This window comes from Mustela erminea, chromosome 16 (genome assembly GCF_009829155.1).
Source record: "Mustela erminea isolate mMusErm1 chromosome 16, mMusErm1.Pri, whole genome shotgun sequence".
Lineage (NCBI taxonomy): Eukaryota > Metazoa > Chordata > Mammalia > Carnivora > Mustelidae > Mustela > Mustela erminea.
In genome coordinates, this window is record NC_045629.1 from 26,879,033 (window position 1) to 26,904,009 (window position 24,977).

General features: G+C 36.7%; 1 protein-coding gene across 2 annotated transcripts in view; it reads left to right on the plus strand.

Moving 5' to 3' along the window:
- Positions 1-2,099: 2,099 nt before the first annotated feature.
- Positions 2,100-24,977, plus strand: part of PI15 (peptidase inhibitor 15) — a 28,243-nt gene continuing 5,365 nt past the window's right edge. The window contains exons 1-3 of one of the 2 annotated variants that reach the window (XM_032316653.1): positions 2,100-2,274; positions 2,808-3,148; positions 24,701-24,819. In XM_032316653.1, coding sequence (XP_032172544.1) covers positions 2,876-3,148; positions 24,701-24,819 — 392 coding nt within the window. In that variant the 5' untranslated portion in view covers positions 2,100-2,274; positions 2,808-2,875. The remainder of the gene's footprint in view (positions 2,275-2,807; positions 3,149-24,700; positions 24,820-24,977) is intronic. The other variant, XM_032316654.1, reaches the window with a different exon arrangement.

Below are 24,977 nucleotides of genomic sequence, written 5' to 3' on the forward strand. Positions count from 1 at the left end.
CCTCCTCTAGCCCTCTATTTCCTTTTAGAGGAAACTCATTTGTGGTCCAGACACATTACTCAAGTAATACATTTTTATCCCCATGGAAGTCCCTTAGTTTGAACCTCAATAGAGGGACAATATCTCTTAGTGGACATGACAAAGAGGTAACCTTGGAAGTAGTGGTTAATTTTTATGAGACTCTAAGCGAGAGCTCAGCCACCCTGGAGAAAGAAAAGCTCATCTCTGCTGTTTAGCTAATAAAAGTCCTTTAGTCCCATTTAGGCCAGAAAGCTATGTGAGATATATTGAAAGATAAAGGCTAATCAGTGCTAGCACTAAATTCTCAAATGTCCTGGGATCTTTGAACTGGATGGCCACAGACAGGATGTTGCCTAACTTCCTATTCAATTCAGGAATCCTTAACACTGTGTTCTTGAGATTCATTCAAGGTGCCATGAGTACCTTCTGAAGAGGTGAGACCCTTGCTGGACAGCTCCAGTTGTTAAACATCTGTAACTGTGGACAGCCATGTGCATTCTCTCAAGCTGCTCTAATGTTTTATACTCTTCCTGTTCACCTCCTGTGCTTTTGTGTTCTTGTCTTTCCAGTTCTCCAGTGCTAATTAATTCCTGTTTACAACTTGCAGTATTATACGGTAAGCTCTTCTAAAATGACTTGACTTTAGTTAGGAGCTTAAATCTCATTAAAATCTGGTGACACTTGACCCTTGTTAACATCTAAGACTGCATCTCATCACTGTACTTTGAAATTCAGAGAAACTTCTGGTTTCAAATGCCTTACTGCTCTCTTAAGGAATTGGAAGTTGTAGATCTCACCATAAGATATGTACCTTTTTCCTCCCAGTTTTGGCTGCACCAGTGAAGAGTTAAACAGTACGCATCAGGCCACACATAGTGCTGAAGACCCAACTGGGAATATAGCCCAGGAAACTTGGCTCCCAGTCTGGTGTATTTCTAACCACATGACCGTCATTTCTGATGACTGTAAATTCACATAGTACTCTTCCTGCTGAAATATGCAGGAGACAATCACATTGGTAAACTAGACAAGTCAGTGCATGTAAGTAAGTTCTTAAACGGAATAGTGTGTATTCTCCAGGATTCCTATTGCCACTGACTGAGAATGGTCCACATTTTACTAGTGATATCATGACACATGGCATTTTTGAGGGTCCTTTCATTGTAGATTGCCCTAACATTCGCATTCTTGGCTCTTGTTCTTGCTGGACACAGATTTTGTTCCAATGCCATCTTTCTGAGAAAGCACTTTTTACTGTTGGCAGCTGGCTGCTGCTGTTAAATTCTTCATGGCCTCTATGCTATGCCCTTCAGTATGCTTCCTGAGAGTCTGAACCCCTCTCTGCTTAGATTTCATCTATATGCTTTTAAACCTGAAACAGATGTTATCTTGGCTACTGTCATTTGTCCTGAGCTTCTCTATTCGCATTGTATACAAAGCAGGTAAAAGGCAGGTAATTTGCTGCCTTCCTCTGTGGAGAAAGAAAAAAAAAAAAAAAACGGAGAGAGGGTGAAACAAGACAAAGGGAGAATAAATACATAAACTAGAAGAATAAAGCCACATGGAGACAGAAAGTACAACCACTTGAACATCTATTATCCTAATATCATATGCTATAGTTTGGCTACTACTGATCTGCCTGGCATCCCTCTTGAGTCATATTTGTGGCCACCCAGATTAATGATGTGAGCTGATCTCTTGATTTAATATCAGCTTGCTCTTTCAGCTCCCATGTCATTTACTGTCTTATAAAAAAATGTACTGCTTGTTACTCAGCCGTCTGTGTTTCAAGAACTCAATCTTTTTTTTTTTTTTTTCCTCCTTTTTGTATGGGAACCAGGAACTAGAAAGCTTTAAATAAGGAAAATTAACCACTCACAGAAAAGGTGGAAGCCCAGAGAAAAGGGGTTTGTCTTTTATGGTTTGTACTTCGTAAGCCGTGGGTGTGACTCAATTTCCTCACCACCCACATAAAAAGGTTGCCACCCAATCACTGTTTTTTCTATCCAAAACCCCTCCCCTTTGATTTTGGCTAAGAGAGACCCTAAGAAAGACTGCCCTTTCTGGAAGTTGCAGACTGTGACATATAAAAGCTGTTAGCTGCTCCTGCAGCCAACAGCATTCAAACCTTGCAGAGTTTTGCTCTCTGAGAGCTTGTAATAAGACACACTCTTATAAGAGTTCATGCTACAACCTAGCAAAGAACTTTAAATTTTTGGAAGAACAATATATTCATTTTGGCATTCTGCAGAGGTAAGCTCTTTAGCTCAACAAGTTTATTTTGCATGCATTGGTTTTATACTAGCTTACATTTTTATTTTTATTTTTTTAGAAATGAGATTGGCTTTAATATAACTTTTTTTGGGTTTGTATTCTATCCCTTGGTGTCCATATATGTCTGGGACACATTATCAGAACATTCTCTGTTGTTACCTGTGATGCATTTTTCCTTCTCACTCTCAAGATTATTTTCAATTCCTAAAGTTTTCCCTCTGAAAATATGCAGTAATGCATTACATGGTTCAGGCATTTGGGGCAAATGGCCCACATTCATTTTAGGGTTAGTAATCATGTTGTTTATTTTTCTCTAGCTATAGGAAGTTTCTTTTAGGAATCTGCCTCATAACACCCAGGGAAATGTATAACAACTACTGTAGGTTGTTTCCTAGACTTGAGTTCAACATTTTGAATTTTTCAGAGAAAATCAAATCCAGAGATGCTCCCAAATGATAACTTTGTAAATTCATACTCACTGCCACCCCCCACTGTTTTTTCTTTTCTCATAGGTACTAACTCTATCTTTCTGCTTTAAAGCAAAGTACACTTGGTGGCCTCTCCTCCTCCATTCCTCAAAATGATAGCAGTCTCTGCAGTCAGCAGTGCACTCCTGTTCTCCCTTCTCTGTGAAGCAAGTGCCGTGGTCTTACTCAATTCCACTGACTCATCCCCGCCAACCAATAATTTCACTGATATTGAAGCAGCACTGAAAGCACAACTAGATTCTGCGGATATCCCCAAAGCCAGGCGGAAGCGCTACATTTCGCAGAATGACATGATCGCCATTCTTGATTACCATAATCAAGTTCGGGGCAAGGTGTTCCCACCGGCAGCAAACATGGAATATATGGTAAGAGGAATTTGTTTTCTCTGAGTTCCGAGTGAGGATGCTGGATTTAAATTGTTCGTTGAAGAACCTAAAGAGTGTTTATATGTTAAGGGATACGGAGCTCTGCTATACATTTTTTTTTTAAAGATTTTATTTATTTATTTGACAGAGAGAAAGAGAAAGAGATCACAAGTAGGCAGAGAGGCAGGCAGAGAGAGGGGGAAGCAGGTTCCCTGCTGAGGGGAGTACCCCATGTGGGGCTAGATCCCAGGACGCTGAGATCATGACCTGAGCTGAAAGCAGAGGCTTTAACCCACCGAGCCACCCAGGTGTCCCTCTGCTATACATTTTAACTTAGGAAAGGTTCTTATATGCCTAGTAAGCTTAAATTTTGTTGCATCATAGAATTAAAGGGAGGGGAGGTTCTCATTTTGTTTTGTGAGTTCCGTAACCACTGATGAATCTGGTCTTATATAAGAAACAGAGATAAAGAATGGGGTGAGTTGACTGACCACATTTGAAAGACACACTTTTTAAAAAATATTCACATGGAAATATTTCTGTGTTTGTGTATCTAATAGTCATATTTTTCAGCTAAAACATTTCTTGAAAAAAATTTTTTAGAATTATAGGTTTTGTGTACATAATTTATCTTTGGGTAGGTGTCTCTTCCCTTTCTGGGACAAAGCTCTTCCTGATGCTAATCTATTTGTGTTTTCAGAGAACATGCTGACTTTTTCCTCTTTGTGATTTAATGCTTTGTCGTTCAGATAACAGTGAAGCCAGCACACTTGCACTCTGTTCCAACTTGCCATGAACACATTCTTTGCTCTTTTAAAAATAGGCACTCTATGTTTAAATCACTCTACTTAGGAATACTTAGGAAGTAAAAAATAAAACAAAACCCTTGAGTTGATACTGAAAGGATAGCTGTGCTTTTTTAAGTTGCTTTATTTTGTGTTTTGTATTTATGTAAGCTTATGGTTTAGAGTCCAGTACCTTCTAAGAGCACAGCTTGACACTCCTTTAAGGCAATGATGATCACAGCCTGGTTTTTCTAAGTTGGGGAGAGGAGGTGGTACCACTAACAACTTTTTATAAGTGACCTAAAATTTGGTATTTTTCTCAGTTTCTCAATTCATCTCTTCTACTTAAATAAGCTTTTTAAGTTTGACTAATGGCAGAAGTCAAAGTTAGAGGGAAAATAGACTTGCCAAAAGTAAGAGAGTCATAGTTCATAGAAGTACAATTTAGATTCTATGAAAATGCACTTTCCTAGGAGTTTTCTGTAAAGAAATTGGAAGAGGAGATATAATCAGTCCTGGTTTAGGAATAGCATTATACCCTCATGGTTAAGAAATGGACTTTGGAATCTAAATGTTTGGGTTCAAACCTCAGTCCTGAAATACAACCTGTATGAACGTTTCATTTCATTTTCATCATCTTTTATATGAGGATAAACATAGTACCTGCCATATAGGGTTGTAATCAGGAAAGTATGAGTTGAAGGACTGAGCAAGTAGATCAGAACCTAACAAAATAGACCTCCGATAAACAGCACTTTCTAGAAGGTGATATATTGATATAGAAAAAAGAACAAATAAGTTTTTTAGTTACCATAAATTAGGAGAGAAATATATATAAGATTCTAAATGAGATTAGAAAAGTATAATATATAGACTGTGGGTTTAGGAAATAATTCCTGGTGCCAATCACAACACTATGTAGACAAAAAGTAGGGTGAAAACAGCTGAGGTGTTTTAGAGGTGAGCTCTTCTGCGTTCAAACCCTAACACTGTTGCTTACTTTGTGACTTTGGACAAGTTACTTAATGTGTGTGAGATTCCATTTCCTTATCCTTAAAATGGGAATAATAATATAGATAATAACCAACCTATATATAATGCAATTCACTATTCTAATGATATTGAAGGCAGAGGGATCATCATGAGTAAAGGTGGGGTACAACACAGTATAAATGGTTGAAATAGCCACATCCTTTCTGGCTATATTTTCCCCCACTGATCAAGTATTCATTCATTCCACACGCATTTATTTAATTTTTTTCTATGTGTCAATGACTTGGCTAATTGTTTCTGTAGATGATCTCATTTGATAGCTCACATTCTCCCTATGATGTTGAGATTGTGATCTTCATTTTACAATCGAAATCAGGTAGACCTAGAAAAGTTAATGAGTAGGCCAAGGTGGCATGGACAGTCAATGGTATTAATGGAGTTAGAATTTAGATCTATGGAATTTCAAAGCCAGTGCTTGTGTTGGAAAGCATCTTTCCATTGGCTAAGTTTATTAAATGCTCCACTGGGGGGAGCCCCTGAAGGTGTCAGGGTATCTTTGTTCCTCCTTTAAAATGCCAGCTGAAATCTTGTAGTATTTATATTCTATTCTATTCTTATTTCTCAATATAGGAGCTAAGATATGATTTATTTTGTAAGAACCAGATACAGTGCTGGTTATGTCAGTAGATGTTTTATAAATCCTCCTTCACTCAGTTAAGGTAATGAGAAGTAGTAATTGGAACAGTAAGTTCTATAAAATTAAATATAACTGTATCAAATTGTCATGTAAATACTGCGTATAATTCATTTACCCATGTACTTACTCACTTATTATTTATTGAGCACTTACTATATGTCAGGCACTATTCTAAACACTGGGTTACATTCATGAATAAAATAGACAGTCCTTGACTTCCTGGGTAGAAAACCAGACAATAAATAAGATAAATTTTAAAAGTGCATAGTACATTAGAAGGTGATAAGGTTGTTAAGAAAAATAAAGTAGGTTGTGGTGAGATTGTGAAATTTAATAGGATGGCCAGGAAAGGCCTCACTAAGAGTGTCCTGGAGAGAGGTGAGGGAGTCCACCACACTGATAGATGAGCGAAGAACTTGCCAGGTAGAGGGAAGAGCAATGGAAAAGGCCCTGGGAAGGACAAAACTGATTAGTTTGGTTAGAAAACTGTGTTCAATTTAATGAAATTGTAAGTTAGAAAGACTGTTTGAATAAATGAAGTCATTGAAATAAGTCACATGGATCCTTCATGAAGACTCATTGAGGGAACTACAATGTAAGAGGCTACTTGGAGGTTGGAGCACAAACTGTAAATGACTAATCTCTAGGCCAGGCGAAAAATATAGATCTCAATTTACCACATACCTGTTCAGCATTGATTTGGACTGTGAGCAGTCTGAAAGTGAGCTCCATTCCTAACACTTATTATGTAAATTAAACACTTAGGACCCTTAGCTCACCAGGACCACTAGCCACGTGTTTAAGTCCTCATCAGTGTGTGATAGTAGCTGCGGGAACCTCCTTGAAGATGGTCTTTAGCTCAGGGCTTTTGTTAAACGTGCTGGCAAGATGGGGGGTCCCTTTCATCCACAACTTTTCTCTCTGAACCTTCTTTCCAGGCTGTCTCTCTTCATCTTTCTCTTCCTTAACTTATTTCATGATTTACAACCTTCAAGTTTTGTCAGAATGCTATGTCCTTTATTGATTTTTTTTTTACCCTCATGACCATATTCAATTTTTCCTTTTTTTTTTTTTTTTTTTTTTTAACGGGGGAAGGACAGAGGGAGACAGAATCTTAAACAGGCTCCACACCCCAAGCAGAGAGCCCTATTGGAGGCTCAATCTCAGGACCCTGAGATCATGACCTGAGCCAAAATCAACAGTCCGTCACTTAACTAACTAAGCCATGCAGGCACCCCATCAATTTCTTGTTCTTTTAACTGCTATAAATAACCCTGCATGTCTGTTATTTTGCTCTTATCAATATCAAAAATCTATACTAATTTCTTTAGTTCTTGCAAGCTTTTTGGGTGCTAAATCTATTTTTATTCACCTTTGTATCTCTATTTGTTTTGAACCAGTTCTTGAGTATAGACAGTGATCAACATGTATTTGATGATTTAATTGAATTCCCTATGAATCATTACATGTTTACAAGTAGCATCAATTTTGATATATATTTTAATGGAAATTTTATTATCATGTATAATGATATTTTATCACATTCACCTAAAGTTTAAAACAAAAATTTTTCCTAAATTCTAAAATAATCCCTCAAAATTAAATGATTTTATCTCCTTTTAAGTACTTGGTTATGTCAGTGTACCTTTGAATAAATAAAGTAGAAATAATTTAAATGGAGTGTTGACATTTATGTTACAGTTATACAATATTTCTTTGGATATTTTGTCCATAATTTTAGTAAAAAATACATATTTAAAATATCTAATTTTCTAAACACAGTATCTTTAAAAAAATAGTAATACAATAGATAGGGCTTTGCAAGTCAAACTTCTTTACTCTTGGCTTCTGTTCCACAACTAGTTTATTGACAAATTTCCAGAGCTTCTTGGACACCAGCTGTTTTTCATTCTTCTAAGGGCAGCTTAAACCATGACTCTAAACCACAAACCACACTAGTTTCTTAGAATAAGAATTATCTCCCCCAAAGAATGAAATTGCAAGACTCACACATAGAGTAGAATTTGTAAGATATTCCTTGAATACAGGTCAATTGAATAAATTGATCTTAAAAATGTTGAGTTCCTTCCATAAGAGGATGAGATCCATCGATAACAGAAATCTTTGTCTTTAGAGTAATAAACAAAACCATGAGAAACCAAAAAAAGAAAGAAAACACTAAGCATATAATTCAGCATTATACTGAATATAATACACTGTTGTGTAGGATTGATGTAATCAGTGAGGTACAGATAAATATCATGGAGAAATCAAAGAAAGAAGTGATAATCTCTTATTGGCAAAATCAAGAAAGGTTCTTTGGAGGAGGGACATTTGAGATAGATGTCCAGGAAGGGGAAGCGTTGACTGATAGCAGATAAAGCAATGCATGCACAAAATCACCAGGAGAGGAGGAGTATAATGTGTTAGCCATATTTTTGAGGAGTTTGAGAAAATACTGAGAATCACTTCATACAAAAGAGATTAAGGAGGCTATAGAACTTTTAGAGTAGCGTCAGAGCTGCATTTTGGAAAGATGATCCTAACAGCTGATGTAGTTCAAATTCAATGAAGTTGACTGGGGAAATGGCAATCACTGAGTTAACAGTGCCACTTCTTTAGGTAAGAAGGAGTCAGACACCTGCCCCTACGCAACAACAGGTATGAACAGCTAACTGAAGCATGGCGTATGGAATCACAGTCTTTGTAGTCGGTGTACAAAATGGAAAAAGAGGTGAGGGACAGTGAAAAGATAATGACAGATATGAACCAAGCAACTTAAAGCTGAGAAAGTGTAACATAATTTGACTCTGTTGATAATGTGATCCATTTCATTTGTTTGGTGTCTGCAAGTATTATTTGCAGAGCTAAAAGGACTTAAGGCTTCTTAGACTTTTCTGGAAAAGAGAAAAGTACTAGTTACCAAGTCATGGCAGGTAGTAAAGTAACAGAAAGCATGACTCCAATGAATGAATGGAGAATAGATTAATCCATCCTTGGAAATAGCCAAAAAAACTATTTGCTTACTATAATTTATGACTCAGGCAGGAATAATGAAAATGCTGATTTTGTTCATTTGGGCCTTATGTGGAAGAGAATGTTGATGATGTTAAACTCCTTTTTTTTCTTTATTCAGTAGTTGACCAAACACTTGTGATGTCTATCCTTGTCTTTTTTTTTTTTTTTAATGAAACCCTATATTTTCCCAGATGGCACATTTTCCTCTCATTTGGGAAGGATAGCTCAATTTTCTTGTTATAAACATGAGAAATTTGATGTGTCTAACCTACATCTTTTCGATGAATGCTTTTATGACTACTAGAAAGCCTCCTGAGACCTGTTTGCCAGCCAGCAGTGAACTGAGAAAGACTGCTGACAGGAAGGCATTTCTCCAGAGCTTTTGGAACTCCACATTCCTGTTCTCATAGATGTAGAGCCTTTTAAGTGTCTTGGCTTCTAACAGAGACTGGGCACATTTTGTAGGAATTTTCTTCCAAGGTGCATGTTGCTTAATATTACTTACTGTTACTTATATATGAATGTTCAACTCTTCATGTATGGAGCCAGCTGAAGGTTGAGAACATTTTCTTTGTGACCATTCTGAATTCAATCTCTAAAGTGCAAATGGAAACATTAACACGGTATGATTCAGAACCTTACCATTAGGTGGTAGACAGAAAAGCCGTGAATCTCATGAAGTCCATACATATATGTCAACTATATTTCCTAGTATTACAACACTGCTTTTTTTTTTAATTATTTATTTAACAGACAGAGATCACAAGCAGGCAGAGAGGCAGGCAGAGAGAGAGGAAAGGAAGCAGGCTCCCTGCCGAGCAGAGAGCCGGATGCGGGGCTCCATCCCAGGACCCTGGGATCATGACCTGAGCTGAAGGCAGAGGCTTCAACACACTGAGCCACCCAGGTGCCCCACAACACTGCTTTTTTGAGGGCAAATGATATTTGACCACATACAACAGTGTAGAAAAATAAATCTATTGTATTCCTGCTGAGTATTTGTAGAACCTAGCTTCATATCTGTTCCACAGAGAAGACTCAATAAATATTTGTGGAACACCTGAATGAAGTCTTCTAACATTTTCTGGGCATTCAGACCACTATAGCCACGTGTAAAGAACACGTGGCTATAGTGGTCTGATGGGCAAGAGTCATTCATTATTCTATCCTTCATTCCATAATATTTACTCTTGTGCCTGGCACTGGGCTGGGGCATTCAATGGGGAGTGGAAAGACACTCTTTTTAGGAAGAACTGTGAGCAGATAAGTAAGTGCAAATGCTGTGAGTTAGGTGCTAAAGTAGGAAAACATACAGGGTGTTCTGGGATTACAAGAAACATATTTAGCCCAGACTTAAGCTGAAGGTATTGAAGTAGGGAAGGTGGAGTAGGTGTGGCAGGGTGCTCTAAGAGGTGAATAGTACATTGAAGGCAAGGGTAAAAATTCAGTATGACTTGGATGTTGTGTATGAGAGAAAAAAAATGATGTTTGATAAGACTGGAGAAGGCAGGCAAAAACTTGTTTAGTTTTATTATAAAATCAAGGGAAGTTACTGAATATTTTAAGCAGGAAGGTTATATAATTCATTTGAATTTCAGAGAGGTTGTTCTGGCTTCAAGGTGAAGGACAGCTGGGTTTCTCAGATTGAAGAACACAAAATCAAGAGCAGTTTTCAGGTAGTCATTCAGGGGCTGCAGGTTTAATATCCAGGGTACACCTCTACAAAGGTTAGGAGAAGTAGCTAGTATGTGGGAGGGAACATTCTTCTACTATGAACATTTTTGGATAGGAGTATACTTTGGTAATCAACATGAACCACTTTGCATAATAGGGGTAGGGTAGTGTCACAGAGACAGTATGGATGGATGATTTTATGTCTGGGAATATACTCAAGAGTCTTTATAAGAAAGTTTCATGTACCTTTTTTTTGTTTTTTTTTTTTTTTAAATAAGTGCTGAGGCTTAAATCCACACAAATCCAAATCTGTTTCAGGGGCCTGGGTAGGACCAAGCCCACCTTGTTCATTGGATATGCTCAGGATAAGGTTTTTTGAAAGCTAATCAGAGGATTTCAGAATAATAGTCTGGCTCTGGGCTGGTGTCTTGAACTTAACATATCTAAAAAGCATGTACTAGTCAGTGGCCATTAAATAGTTACGAACATGAGATGTTTAATAGTCTATGAGAATTTCTGAAGAATGGTGTAGTTAGGGGTTAGAGAAAAATCAAGACTAACAGCTTAAACTGGTCAAGGAAAATGCTTGGCATAAAATATATCACAGACTTGAGGCATGAGGTTCAAACGTTTCCAGCCTGTTATCCATAGTGTCTACATCAGGTACCAAACATTTTTTTTTAGGTGAATATGGAATAATGCCCAACAAGTTGTGTTTTTAGAATAAACTTTTCATGACTCTTAAAATTTCACACCACATACTCCAAACTGAAACAGTTGAGAAATGTTGCTTCAGGACACAATTATTTTTCTCTCCTAAAAAGTGCATCAAATTCATGTCTTATAATTTCATTAAATGTGAACGTTCTACCAAATCTCTCTCTCTGCATTCCAGCGAGATCATGTTTTCTGCAGGCAGTAGGTAGGCGGAAAGGCATTTGAATTCTTCTGACCACGTGGTCACTGGCAAGATGTGAGCTATGCCTGTGTATCACAGGATAGTTTAACAATCAAGAAATCAGTTTTTAGATTATTGTGACACTGAGTTGGTGAAAAAAATTAGCCACACATGAAAATGTCTTCCTGGCTCATATTTCCAGTATTAAGTAGTAGGTGATGGATATTATATTTCCCTGGGAAGGAGAATTCTTACTAGAATCCATCAACAAATGATCTTGAAATTTAAAGATAAAACATATATTAAAGAGGGATTTAAGGAGGGGAATTAATAAGTTTTAAGATATCTAAAATATTCTCTAATTTTTATCTTTCACCGTCTGATGTTAATTCCTCTGAAAGCAAACTCCTTATTATCTATATGCAATTCTGTTTCTGATTATTTAGTTGCTTCAGGGTTTATCTGTTTTCACTTTATCTGATGCCTGCTTTGTTGAGATTAAAGCTTGGAGTCTCTTAAACTTTAGGCTGCCAGATAACATGATCAAAAGCGCACTTTACACTGCTTCACATTTTAGGTAGCCTTCTAGTTCACTCGTCATCACCACCATTCCAGTGCCTGCATCCCCAGTGATAATAATGTCTACCATTAACTACACCATTGTCCTCCTAGGGCTGTGTTAATAGTCTTCCTGTCATGATCTTGTCTAACCATCAAAGAAGTCTTGAAATATGAAGACAATTTTTCTCATTTAGAAACAGGAAACTTGGAACTTGGAGAGTATAAATAACTTTCCCAACATCACCCAGCAGGTAAACCGAAATGATGAGAAGGAGTTCTATAGGACAAAAAAGCCCATGCTTTGAAAGGCCATATGTTACATGCTCCCCTTCCTGTGTGCATCTCCTGCTCTTGAGACCACTGGCTAAGGTATTTCTCTACATGTATTTGATCTGAGGACCTCATTGAATATTAGAAAGTATTTCTGCACATGGAATCAAATCTTATTCCCAGTATTCTTTCTACCCTTGGTAACCATATAGGAAAACTCTGCATTGTGACAGTGCGTCAAGTCTTTGAGAACTGTGAACATTGATGTCTCAGACCCTTAACCTCAAATCACCCAGCTTTTTCTTAGCCGTTAGCTGCTTTGTGTTAAGTATCTATATATGCCTCCTCTTGCATGCAGAGTATGGACAACATAGCCTATCAGGGAAGGTTGCAAAGAGATATTTGCCTTCTGCAAATACTGAAAAAGGTAAGAATCGTACTATTAAATAAATAGAAAATCAGTGTACTCCCCCCACACTTTTTACTCCATGCTGTTTTACATACACACATGAATGGTGTCCATTAAATTGTTTTGGGAAATGGAAGCAGAGTGGCTCTGAGCAAGGAATGTCCTTTCATCCTGTTGTCATCCCAGTTGGGTTCCAATACATATGTGCTCTTCTTACAGTGAGGTGCCTAGAATTTATGTGATCTGACAAGTGCAGAGTAGCAATGACAAATCGTTTTCCATTTATTCTACTTCTGTGAATGCATCCTAAAGTTAAGTTTGCAGAATTGGCAGTCACCTTCTGCTGATTTGAATCATATTCTTGTATCCTCATGAATTGCATATTGGTCACATATATGTGTTTTAAATTCAGGTTCAGTGTCATTATAGTGGAAAGTGATTGCCTTTTTATTTTATTTTATTTTTTTAACAACATAAAATTCGTGATGTTTGACATCAAAAGTATCAGACATATAAGGAAGCAGAAAAATAGGATATGTAGCAAAGATAAATCAGACAATAGAAACACAAATGATGATATTAGCAGAAGAGAAAGTTGTGTTTTTTTAAAGATTTTATGTATTTATTTGCTAGAGAGAGACAGTGAAAGCATGGGTAGATAGAAAGACAGATACGATGCGGGAGAGCTAGGTTCTTGACCTGCAGAGTCAACGAATGAATCTCGCAGACAAAGGAGAGTGAATAAAGCGATAGAAGTTTATTATGTGAAGATACAGAAAAAGTTCTCAAGAGTGAAAGGGGTTCCCATAGGGTTGACAGTAAGGGCCTTTAGGGTTGGTCTTTTATAGAAAGCTAACCAGGGTACTTAAATCCTTTTAAACATTTCTATTGATATCACCATTGAGCACCTTAAATGGCTTACTTCCTTTTTAGGGTCTGGTTAGTTATTCCTTGCTGGTCACAGATTATCATAAAAAGACACCCACCCCACAGGCCTAGGGCAGGGTCTTTTTTTTTTTTTTTTTTTAGATTTTTATTTATTTATTTGACAGAGATCACAAGTAGGCAGAGAGGCAGGCAGAGAGAGAGGAGGAAGCAGGCTCCCCGCCGAGCAGAGAGAAGGGCAGGCTCTTTTTAAATTTTGTATCTTTTTCTTTAAGATTTTAGATTTTCAGAAAGTTCTGTATATTTTTCTTCCCATGTTATTTGTAATATCTTAGTAATAAAGCCACTTAGATTTCCCATGATGTCTAAATAAGCTCTGTGAATACCATGTTATTTCTGTGTTCATATCCAGGTAACCACAGAATACATGTTCTTTTCTTCTGAAATTGTCACTCTCAGAGTGAATGATGTTAGCACATTTGTATAGCAACATACACAATGATCTCTCTCTCTCTCTCCAATAATTCTGTGTTCCTTGACTACACATTATAAATATTCTCATGGAGTTTAACATCTAGCATCTGTGACAGTGAGGCATATTCAGGACAAAATGTTATTTTTAATTTTTATTTAAACTTCAGTCAATAACAGACCAGAGTATAGAAGAAGGACACTGATATAAGTGCTTACATGTGAAAATTAATAAATGTTAACTATCAGAAACATGCCCTTCTTCTTGAGCATTCCATGTGGTGTGGCAGGGGGTGAGTAGGAACAGGAGAGGAGAGGGGAGGCCCAAAGTTTTCTGCAATCAAAATGCCTCTCCAGCAAGAAGGCTTTAGATAATTATTTCTAATCAGAAGAGAACAGAACTACTTTGTAAGCACACATTTAAGATCCCCAGTCTTAACATTGATTTGATAAGTCCAGGATTGTGCTAAGCATCTATCTTCTTGAAAGTTTCCCAGAAGATCCTGGAGTAATTTCCCAAGTGGTAAATTTCTTCAATCATGGTTTAGGACACAAAACTGAGCTGAGGAAAATATTACATGGCTTAAATATCCACTTGTTTGTCAAGAGACTGTACATTGAACAAATTAATGGGTTAACCCAAAGGAAAAATTATCCCAGTGATAATTCTACACTATCACAAGATTTCACTTGAAATTATTCCATACCTAATTTCACAAAATATCATGTGGGCCCTCTGGGTCTGCAACATGAAATCATGCTCACTTGGGAATATACTTGATTGACTAAGGGAACTTTAAAAGAAGCAAACTTTTAAGTAGCACATGATTCTTCTGGAGCTTTTTAATATAATGTATTACATACATTGTATATATATATATAATTTGTTATATAATAATGTATTTTTGTGATGTATTACAGTTGGCAATTATTCATTTATTTGTTTGCTAGTGTTTTTTGTTATCTGTCTCTTCCCTAAACTTTAAGATAAAGTCCATGTTTGCCCTACTGACTGTTGAATTCACAGTACCCAAGACCTCCCAATGAATATTCATTTACTGGCTGTCTAGATGAATGCATTACCTGGGGTCCTATTGGTTAATCTTAAAATATGTGTTTCTTGCATTTTCCATTGTTGAGGACAAAACAGCAGCCCATGTGTGGTAAGTCTGCTGTAGGAGGTTTGGGGCAAATGTGGCTCCAGAACACTTTCCTGCCACCATCCATGGGTATTAGGAAGGAAGATGCCACATCCATGTGAGTATAATTATGAAAATGATACCTTACATTAGAATTCATAAACTGTAGGTCCATCAACCATTCTAATTAGTGGGCATATTCAATTTGCTCTGCATGATATTGAACTGTACAGAATTTTACATTTTAAAAAATCATTTGTCAAATGTTAAAGTTGATACATTTTACATATACATCTGTATTTCCAGATTATCCTCAAGAGGGGAAAGTTCTAGAGACATTAAGCCCACTTCCTACTTGTCAGCAATTGGTTAGAGAGGAGTAGCCTCTTTGGGTGGGGCAGATTTGTTCATTTATGAGACTATTTTTTCCCCATGTAACTGTCCTCTGGACATGCAACTTTGCCATCTTACAATCAATACTACTTTATTCATTTTCCTTACTAGACCGTCCCCCCAACACAGTCATTTGAATACGACTATATTTATAGAGAGCTCTAATATTTTCAAAGCACTTAAGTCAAGTACAATTTCACAGCGCAGATTTAGCCATACATAGATTTAAAGCACTGGAACTTTCTTTCCTAAACGCTAGTCATATTTAAGTACTTTTACTTCAAATTCTGAATGTATTATTATCTTTTATCCATGCCCTCATTAATTTATATATTAAGGTTTCAAGGCTACGAAGCACTTCTTCAGTTAGGAGTTTCTTGCAGTAACCCAGATAACAAATTATGTTGGCTTTGACAGAGGTGGTAGCAGTAACAGTGATCAGCAGTTGGTTGTATTCTGAATGTACAGTATTTTGAAGGGAATTGCTGATGGAACAGATTAAGATTATGAAGCAAAGAAAGAGTAAAGATGACCACTTAGATTTTTGGCCAGAGCAACTACAACAGCAGTTGGTAAATTTCTTCGGTAGTCATTTCTTCAAGTAGTAAATATGGCGTATGTTGCAACCACTCAGCTCTGCTTTTATAGCACAACAGCAGCGTAGACTAATGTAACAGTGTAGCAGGACAGAATTGGTGATTCCTGAATGAGAAGATGGGCAATGCCATTTACTGACAGAAGGAACACTACAGGAGTAGCTGGTGAGGGGCTAGGAAGTGGAGCGGGGTTGTGACTCTCTGGAGCTCAGTTTGTGGTATGCTGAGTAGAGACTGAAAGTAGTAAGGTGGTTAAAGTAGTCTGGAATTCAACTACTACAGATAAAATGTGGAACCATACCACCAGCATATAAATGGTATTTCAATCTGTGAGATTGGATGAGATTTCTTAAGCCTTGAATATAGATGAACCAAAGGGGGAGACAAAGAGAAATAGATGTGGCCTGAGTCCTGAGAACCCTCCAGCACGCAGAGGTTGGAGAAATGAGGAGGAGTCAGCATGCATAAGGAGAAGCAGTCACCAGAAGAAATCAAGACAAATGTAGGGTCCTGAAACCAAGAGATGGGCTGTGACCAGGAAGAGTAGGTGGTCAGGCATTCCAAACACTGCCGCTAGAACAAGTAAAATGGTGACCATTTCTTGGTCACCATTGATAAGAGCAGCTTAGGTGCGGTGGAGGTGGGGTGGGAGTGTGCTGTTGTGGACTCAAGAGAGAAGGGAGGAAGAGAAACTGGGAATTCTCAGTTAAGACAACTCTCAGGGAATTTAATTGCAAGAGAAAGGAGAGAATGATGGGTTGATTGGAAGATGAAAAGGGGTCAAGAGAGGCCTTTTTTAGTTTCTTGTTAATAAATTTATGTCATTGGCAATGATCCTCTCTAAAAAAAAGAGTCCACTTTACATCATCTTTTTATAGAAATTTTCCTCTCCCCCCTACATGAAAGGTAGTTCTCATTCTACCTGAGGTAAGTCTTCATTATCTTCTTTTAAGCATTTTTTTTAAAGATTTTATTTATGTATTTGAGAGAGAGAGATCACAAGTAGGCAGAGGGGGTAGGGGAAGCAGGCTCCCTGCTGAGCAGAGACCTCCCCCCCCCCCCACAGATGCGGGGCTCGATCCCAGGACACTGGGATCATGACCCGAGCCAAAGGCGGAGGCCTTAGCCCACTGAGCCACCCAAGCTATCTTCTTTTAAGCATTTAAAAAAAAAAAAAAAAAAAGCTTCAGACCTTACTTTGGTATTTTGTAATGTAATGTGTTCCCATATTTTGTAGTTATTTTTGAGGGTTGAGGGAATTTTTTAAATCAAATTCGTTTAACTATCTACTTCTATAAAGTAGAATCAGTTTCATTACTTTAACCAATGCCCAGCATTTGCCATAAGAAGGCATTTTCTCTTCTTCTGCCCGACCCAACCAGACCTCAACCCCTCCCTCTCTGGTCTTACCAAAGCTCATTTCTACCCTCCTGCCTGGTTTAACACTGGGTCTCTATATTCCACTTTCAGTGTCCTTTATGCGCACATTTCTACCTAACAGGGAAAAACCAACCAATTTCAAATCAGAACCACAATCATGCGTGTGAAACTTTTTAAAAGCTTTTGGCTGCCCTCAGAGGAAATAATTTTATCATCACTTAACTTCTTTGTAATGGTTCTTTCTCACTTTCGTAAGCCAGTACCCCTTTTCCAATTTGACTAACCTAGGAAAAGATCAAACAGTCTTAGATGAGTTATTTCTTTAAAACCTCAAAGCATGTCTGTCTAAATTAACTTTACATTTTTTCAAAATATACAAGAAATGGCAACATAATTATGGGACATGCCAAACTCTCTCCAATGGCATTGTCACCATAGTATCTATGACAATAACCAATTTAGAAATGTGTCTCTGGGGGTGCCTGGGTGGCTCAGTGGGTTAAGTGGGTTAAGCCTCTGCCTTCGGCTCAGGTCATGATCCCAGGGTCCTGGGATCGAGCCCCACATCGAGCTCTCTGCTCAGCAGGAAGCCTGCTTCCCCTTCTCTCTCTGCCTGCCTCTCTGCCTGCTTGTGATCGCTCTCCGCTCTCTCTCTCTCTCTGTCAAATAAATAAAATCTTAAAAAAAAAAAAAAGAAAAGAAATGTGCCTCTGAAAATTCAAAGTGTGTTATTTTTATTTTTAGCATTTTATGTCTTCAAAGATAGTATCCATGAGCAGAATAGATTCTTTCAAGAGGCCAAAATTAGTATTCCTGGTTCTTCCTTAATTTAGTCACAATTCATTAATCTTTTGTCCTATTTATAAATCTAGGATTCTGACAGACACATTTATTTAATATTTATTACCAGCAGATTTAATTAATTAAATTTCCTAAGCCGCATGTATACATTTCATTTATCTGGGTTTTAAAAGCATTTCAATTGATTTATTGAAAATTATTTTCATACATTTAAGTATCTTTTTAAAAAAATATATTTACTTATTTATTTATTTGACAGAGAGAGAAAGATAGGGAGAAACAGCATGAACAGGGTGGGGGGCAAGAGAAGAAGGAAAAGCAGGCTTCCTGCTGAGTGGGGAGCCTGACATGTAGCTCGGCCTTATGACCTGAGCAGGAGGAAGACAGTCAACCAACTAAGCCACCCAGGTTCCCCTTAAAGGATCTTAAAAGTCTAAGAAATACAGTGACTCTTCAGTTTTAAATTGTGCAGTGTTATTTTAAAAATTTAAGATTTTTCTAGTATTTTTCAACTTAAAATCACAAGTTAAATAATTACTCACTGATGTACTTATGTTGAAATTACAAGTCTAACCTGTTGCTTTAATAGGTACATTTTCTTAACCATTACAGATTTTCAATATCAAGTACACACAGGTTCCTTAGCCAGAAATTCTTTCCTAATACCTTAAATTTGATTCTTTCAAACAGTCCTACATTTAAATCTTACGTGTGGAATTAAAATATCTTACCCATTTTTTAAAAAGCACTATTACATTTCAAACAATGTCAAAGATGTGAGGATGTATTCCCAAGTAATTTTTAGGGATGCCTTCTAGTCTGAGTACACTTCTTGTCCAAGATGTTGACTGGGATGTGTACTTCAGATGTCAATGTGCTTCATGATTCTGGCTGTCAGTGTGTTGTGGATACCAAAACTCACGGAGGGCTGGCAAAACAACCTTATCCCTGGCTGGATCAGATCACTACTCAATTCTTCTGTCTGCTTATGAAAGTCAGCAAACTTCTCCCATACTGCAACATTCTTTATTTGACTTGGTATTTCTTTGGCTCAAGCTCTAAAGACTTCTAAACTTGATGAGAATCTACATTCTTTTCATACCCCTCCTATTTCTTGGAGCCACAACTCTTGCAGATATTTAAATGACATCAGTTTGAATTTGGGATATCTCTCAGGGCTTAGTCCAACTATGTGGTTGCCGCAGACAAGATGCTAACTTTTATTTGCAAGTAGAATAGTTCATGATGAATATTTTAGTACAAAGATAAATCAGTCCTTTTATAAGCCAACCAACTAAATGGCTCTAACAACAAGGATTGGAAGAAAAGCATTTGGAGCAATAGGACACACCTCACACTGTTTTAAACCATCTTTACTTTGTGAACTAATTTAATCATAATATCTAATTTCTAGCATGTCCTATAAATGTTTTTGAGTATCCATGCATAATATTTTTTTTTAAAAAAGATTTTATTCATTTATTTCTTCAACAGAGAGAGAGAGCATAAGTAGGCAGAGCAGCAGGCAGAGGTAGAGGGAGAAGCAGGCTCTCCGCTGAGCAGGGAGCCCGATGTGGGGCTCAATCCCAGAACCCTGGGATTATAACCTGAGCCAAAGGCAGGTGCTTAACCGATTGAGCCACCCAGGTGCCTCCATGCATAATATTCTTAATTTTTGCCTCACTTTTAGGAGGCAAGATCAAATTTTAAGTGTTTACAACTTAATTTATTGTGAACTCATCTTACCTATTTAGAAGGGCAAAACCCCAAAATACAGGATGTTCAACCTGGTTGAATAAAATCTAAGTATCAGATATCTAGTTTTTCCAACGAAAGGTAACAAATAGTATATTACATATTTACTAGAAATTCCATAGAATGCACATGTGTGCTCTTTTCTGTTGCTGTATTTGCAGGATCCAATATTAAAATTATTTCTGATTGCCTGGGTGGCTGAGTCAGTTTGTTGTCGGCCTTAGGCTCTGGTCATGATCCCTAGGTGCTGGGATCGAGTCCCACATTGGTCTCCCTGCTTTGCTGTTCTCTCTCTCTCTCTGTCTTTCTGTCAAATAAATAAATAAAATCTTTTAAAAAATAAAATAATTTCAAATAAATGCTGCACCTACTTAGAAAAATTCAGCAGATATATTACCCATCAAGCATCCAGAAACCTATATGCTAAGTTAAATGCTTAAGCAATTTACATCTTCATTTCCTGAACTTCGTAAGTTGTAGGAGTTCTTTCACATGGTTGCCACATTCACTATAATTTAGAGATTCTGGATAGGAAAAAGAAGATCATACTGGACCATTCCCTATAGCCACAATTTTTTTGTTGAAATCTCCTACTGTTATTAAATAAAGTTATTGTTGCTTGCTATTTTCAAACTTCAAAGACCTCTCATCATATTAATAAATTTAAATACCACTGGATCTTAAGAGGATAAATAATGTACCCATTTACTCCTGGAAGCTGTAACTCAAGAAGAAAGACAGATAGCAAACATAGATCTTAACTTCACCAGTTGACGTGGTTGATGTAATTCCTAAATTTCAGAGCTCCCTACTCAAGCTGGATCTTCCCCTCTCTACAGAATGAGTGTGAGCCTTATTTGAGGACAAAGAGGCAAGAAAAAGTATAGCCCCTTTGACTTCTCCTGCAGTGGGTATGTCTGGACCATGTCTCCCAAGGGGAGTCAAAATGACCAGCTCTCTGGGGGGGTGGGATGAAGGCCATGCCTATCAGTCTCTCTAGCATCTTCCTTCAGGAGCATAGAGACAGGCAGAAATCCCTCTCATCAGTTCCTTCAAAGTAAATATGAAGAAGAAAGTGATTATCCCTTCTCCTCCATAACCATCTTCCCCCAAATTTTTATTGTAATATTTATATATAGAAACTCATGCCTAAAAATGTAGGCATCAGTAATGCTAAATACATTGTCTTCTTAATCAAAATCCCTTATCATGGTTAATAAGGTTTGTACATGTAAGATATTTTTTGGGAATGAACTTTGTGGTTCATTTCCCCCCCAACTGTTACCAACATTCTAATAAAGTAAAAATGCTTTTAGCCATACATAAAGGATTCATCTGTATATCCAAACTGATGTTTTGAGTGGAAATATTTCAGATAAATACAGATTTTGACATATAAAATATGAAGTTTATTTTTTTTAAGATTTTTTAAATTTATCTATTTGACAGAGAGACACAGTGAGAGAGGAAACAGAAGGAGGGGGAGGGGGAGAGGGAGAAGCAGGCTTCCCGCCGAGCAGGGAGCCCGATGCAGGGCTGGATCCCGGGACCCTGGGATCAAGACCCGAGCCAAAGACAGACGCTTAATGACTGAGCCACCCAGGCGCCCCTAAAATATTTTTTTAAAATATATGAATGAGTATAAAGATAGACTTATACATGGTAAATTACTTCTAAATTCTTAACAGCTTTAAATATTGTTAATTATTTTGAAAAAAATCTGGTTTTATCCTCTCTATGGAATGGAAAGGGCTAGAATTGAGCAAGTTGTAGACCAGTATAACATACATCTTACTGGCTTTGATGCTGGTGCTACTCAGGCATATTAAATCATGAGAAGTGGAGATGAAAGGTTCCCTAGAAATGACCTCATCCAATCTTATTTTACAGATGAGGTAAATGGGAGAAAATAATTGACATGTCTTCATCATAATTGATCTTAGTAGTATAATTAGGGTTAGAACACGATATTTTTATTTTCAGGTCAGTGTTATCTGTGCCATGCTGTGCTTATATTTTAGGATAAGACTATAGGAAAGTGTTCTTAGCAGTTCTTGATCTGAGTATATATTGTAGTTCAATATGTAAATAATACTTAGATGCATTTTTTCCCCAAGTGATTACAACTAATTAAGAACCCATCAGGGGACATAATTTTTTGATGCCATGCCATCTGGAATTCCTTTGTGAATTAATTATGCTATTTTGTACTTCAGTGAACTGTAATCCATATTTCATTGAGAAAACTTCAAAAGAATAAATACTAGATAAATCCACTATCAGCCTAACAAATACTTTTTTATAAAGATTTTATTTATTTATTTGTTTGTTTGTTTATTTATTTTTAATATTTTATTTATTTATTTGACAGAGAGAGATCACAGGTAAGTAGAGAGGCTGGCAGAGAGAGAGAGAGAGAGAGAGAAGCAGGCTCCCTGCTGAGCAGAGAGCTCGATGTGGGACTCAATCCCAGGACCCCAAGATCATGACCTTAGCCGAAGGCAGCGGCTTAACCCACTGAGCCACCCAGGTGCCCTATTTATTTATTTTAGAGAGAAGGATAGAAAGAGAGTGGGGAAGAAGGGGAGAGCAGGAGAGAGAGTGTGGAGCCTGACTTGGAGTTTGATCTCAAGACCCTGAGATCGTGACCTGAGCTGAAATCAAGAGTCCTATGCTCAAATGACTGTGCTACCCAGGCACCCCAATGTTTTTAAAAGTTAATTCCAGTCCTTAGATCTTGTGACTTTAATTATAAATTTATTTCACACTGTTGATACACTTTGCCCAAATTTTTTACAGATAAGACAAAGGAGGAGTTTGAAACAGTAATTCATAAAACTTATCTCTGACCTAAGTAACTGTGAATACTGTAGTACAAAGTCTCTCATGATAGAGTGTTTTCAATTTTTGGTACTGTATATATCATTGATTGCTCACTGACTAAAATGGCATTATGTAATGTTTTGCCACATTTAATTTAATCTTCAAAATTGGCAGATGATATTCTGGAAAAGTGTGTCTTGTTATAGTTCCTTAAGATGTGGCCATTGTCACTATAGAATTGCTCCAGATTCTTTCCAAATACTTCTCATTTTATACAAACCTTATGTTTACCTTAATGTAATTCTAGATAAGTATATGTAAGATGATATTGCTTTCCTAATTTAAAACAACTTCAGAGTAACTAACAAATTTCTTTTGAAGGTGGCCTCATGGGATGAAAGTGTCTCTGGAAAAGTTCATCCATTATTTTGATTTTTGCCTGTTTTATTTCAAAGTCACTAAAATAAGTTCTCTTCCCTTAAATACATTGTTATCTTAACTAAATATATGTATCCCGTCATCCTTATGGAAAATTAAGCCTCCCTGTGTCCTAGTCAAGCAGTCTCATGAGTTTCTTGAAAGCTTATAACTCAAAGTGAACTCATGACCATCAACCCTAATGTAGGTGAGTCTTACTTAACTCCATACAACCTGGTGTAGGAGAAAGTCATCAAAGAATGATAAAATAAGGGAGACTATGAAAAACAGAAAAATAATGATCAGTAGAAGAATATCTATACACTTTCCTATGGGAAGCTCCATGTGAATTTGAGTAATCATAAAATTGACATGTATTTTTTTCATGCAAGTTCTTACCTTCTAACATATGCTACTATCTAGTCAAAATTCGGACAAATTTTTTTTCAGAGAGCTAGAATAATATTTAAATATTTAAATAACTTAGGAAATAATGTCATGATACAAACTATCAACTTCAATTAAAACCATTTCACAGAGAAGAAAAATATTTTACTAAATTATATTTTTACTAGGGAAAATGTTTGAATGCATTTTTTGTATATTGAATTACAAGAATTATAAATATTCTCTATTTTGTGTTTTTGTACCTAGAAGCATCTAATAAAATAGATTACCATTTTAGGTTGATTTATAATTGGCAGGTCCACAAATTCTTGCTTTCATTTCCCCATACAGTTTTAGAAATGAAAATATCAATCTATATGGTAACCAATATAAATATCTATTAAATCTAAGGCTCATTCAATTTTGTTCCACAGGTTTTTTTAATTAAATAAAAGTTATTATATGTCAATAACACCCTTATCAATGTAAACAACTTCCTTTTTTGAGAACAATTACTATTTTTCTTAATTTATTAATTGAATTATAATATACTATATTTTCAAAGAAGTCTTATGTGGCATAGTTCAAATTATTCTTGATCATAATTTGTTTCTAGTTCATACACACTAAAATTTAGTTCTCATACTATTATTACTACCAAAGATTCAAATGTAAAATATGAAGGCTCCTTGGGAATCGTTACACAACAATATAGTTTGACCTTTAAAAATTGCTGTATAATGTTAGACATTATTAATTTTGATATATCAGTTTGAATAAATAATTTGATGATATTAGTTTTTAAGATACATTAATAACATCGCTCCTCGTTGTTATGAAGATGACCTCTAAGGAAAGTCAGTCGACTCAGGTGGATTAAAAATTCAGTAGTCAGTATGATATGTCCCCAAGCTACATCTAGATGGATGTGGTATTTTTGTTAGTCCCTCCATTAATAAAACTGATATTTGGATTTCAGATTTGGATGACACTGTAAGAACAGTAATGTTTTCTGTGATATAATCATATTACATTATAGAACTTTTAATATCAATTGTCTGAATTTGCTTTCTTTAGTGAAAATAGTCTAAGAAACCAGAATTGAAAGAACTTTAGGAAATCGTAGTACCATTTCTTCCTCTTAACTTTTGTCAGTTACTGGCAAAACTGGTAAAGCTCAAGGTTTTTTCCCCTTCACAGGTTTGGGATGAAAATCTTGCAAAATCTGCAGAGGCGTGGGCAGCTACTTGCATTTGGGACCATGGACCTTCTTATTTACTGAGATTTTTGGGCCAAAACCTTTCTGTACGAACTGGAAGGTAAGAAGCAGTTTCAATGATACTGTTCATCCACACATTTTATTACTTAGGGACCCCAAGGGGGAGTGATACCACCAGTAATATCAGCAAATACTTACTGAGTGCTCACTATGTGTCAGGCAATGATGCTTGGCCTGGGACTGTTTCAGATGTCTTCA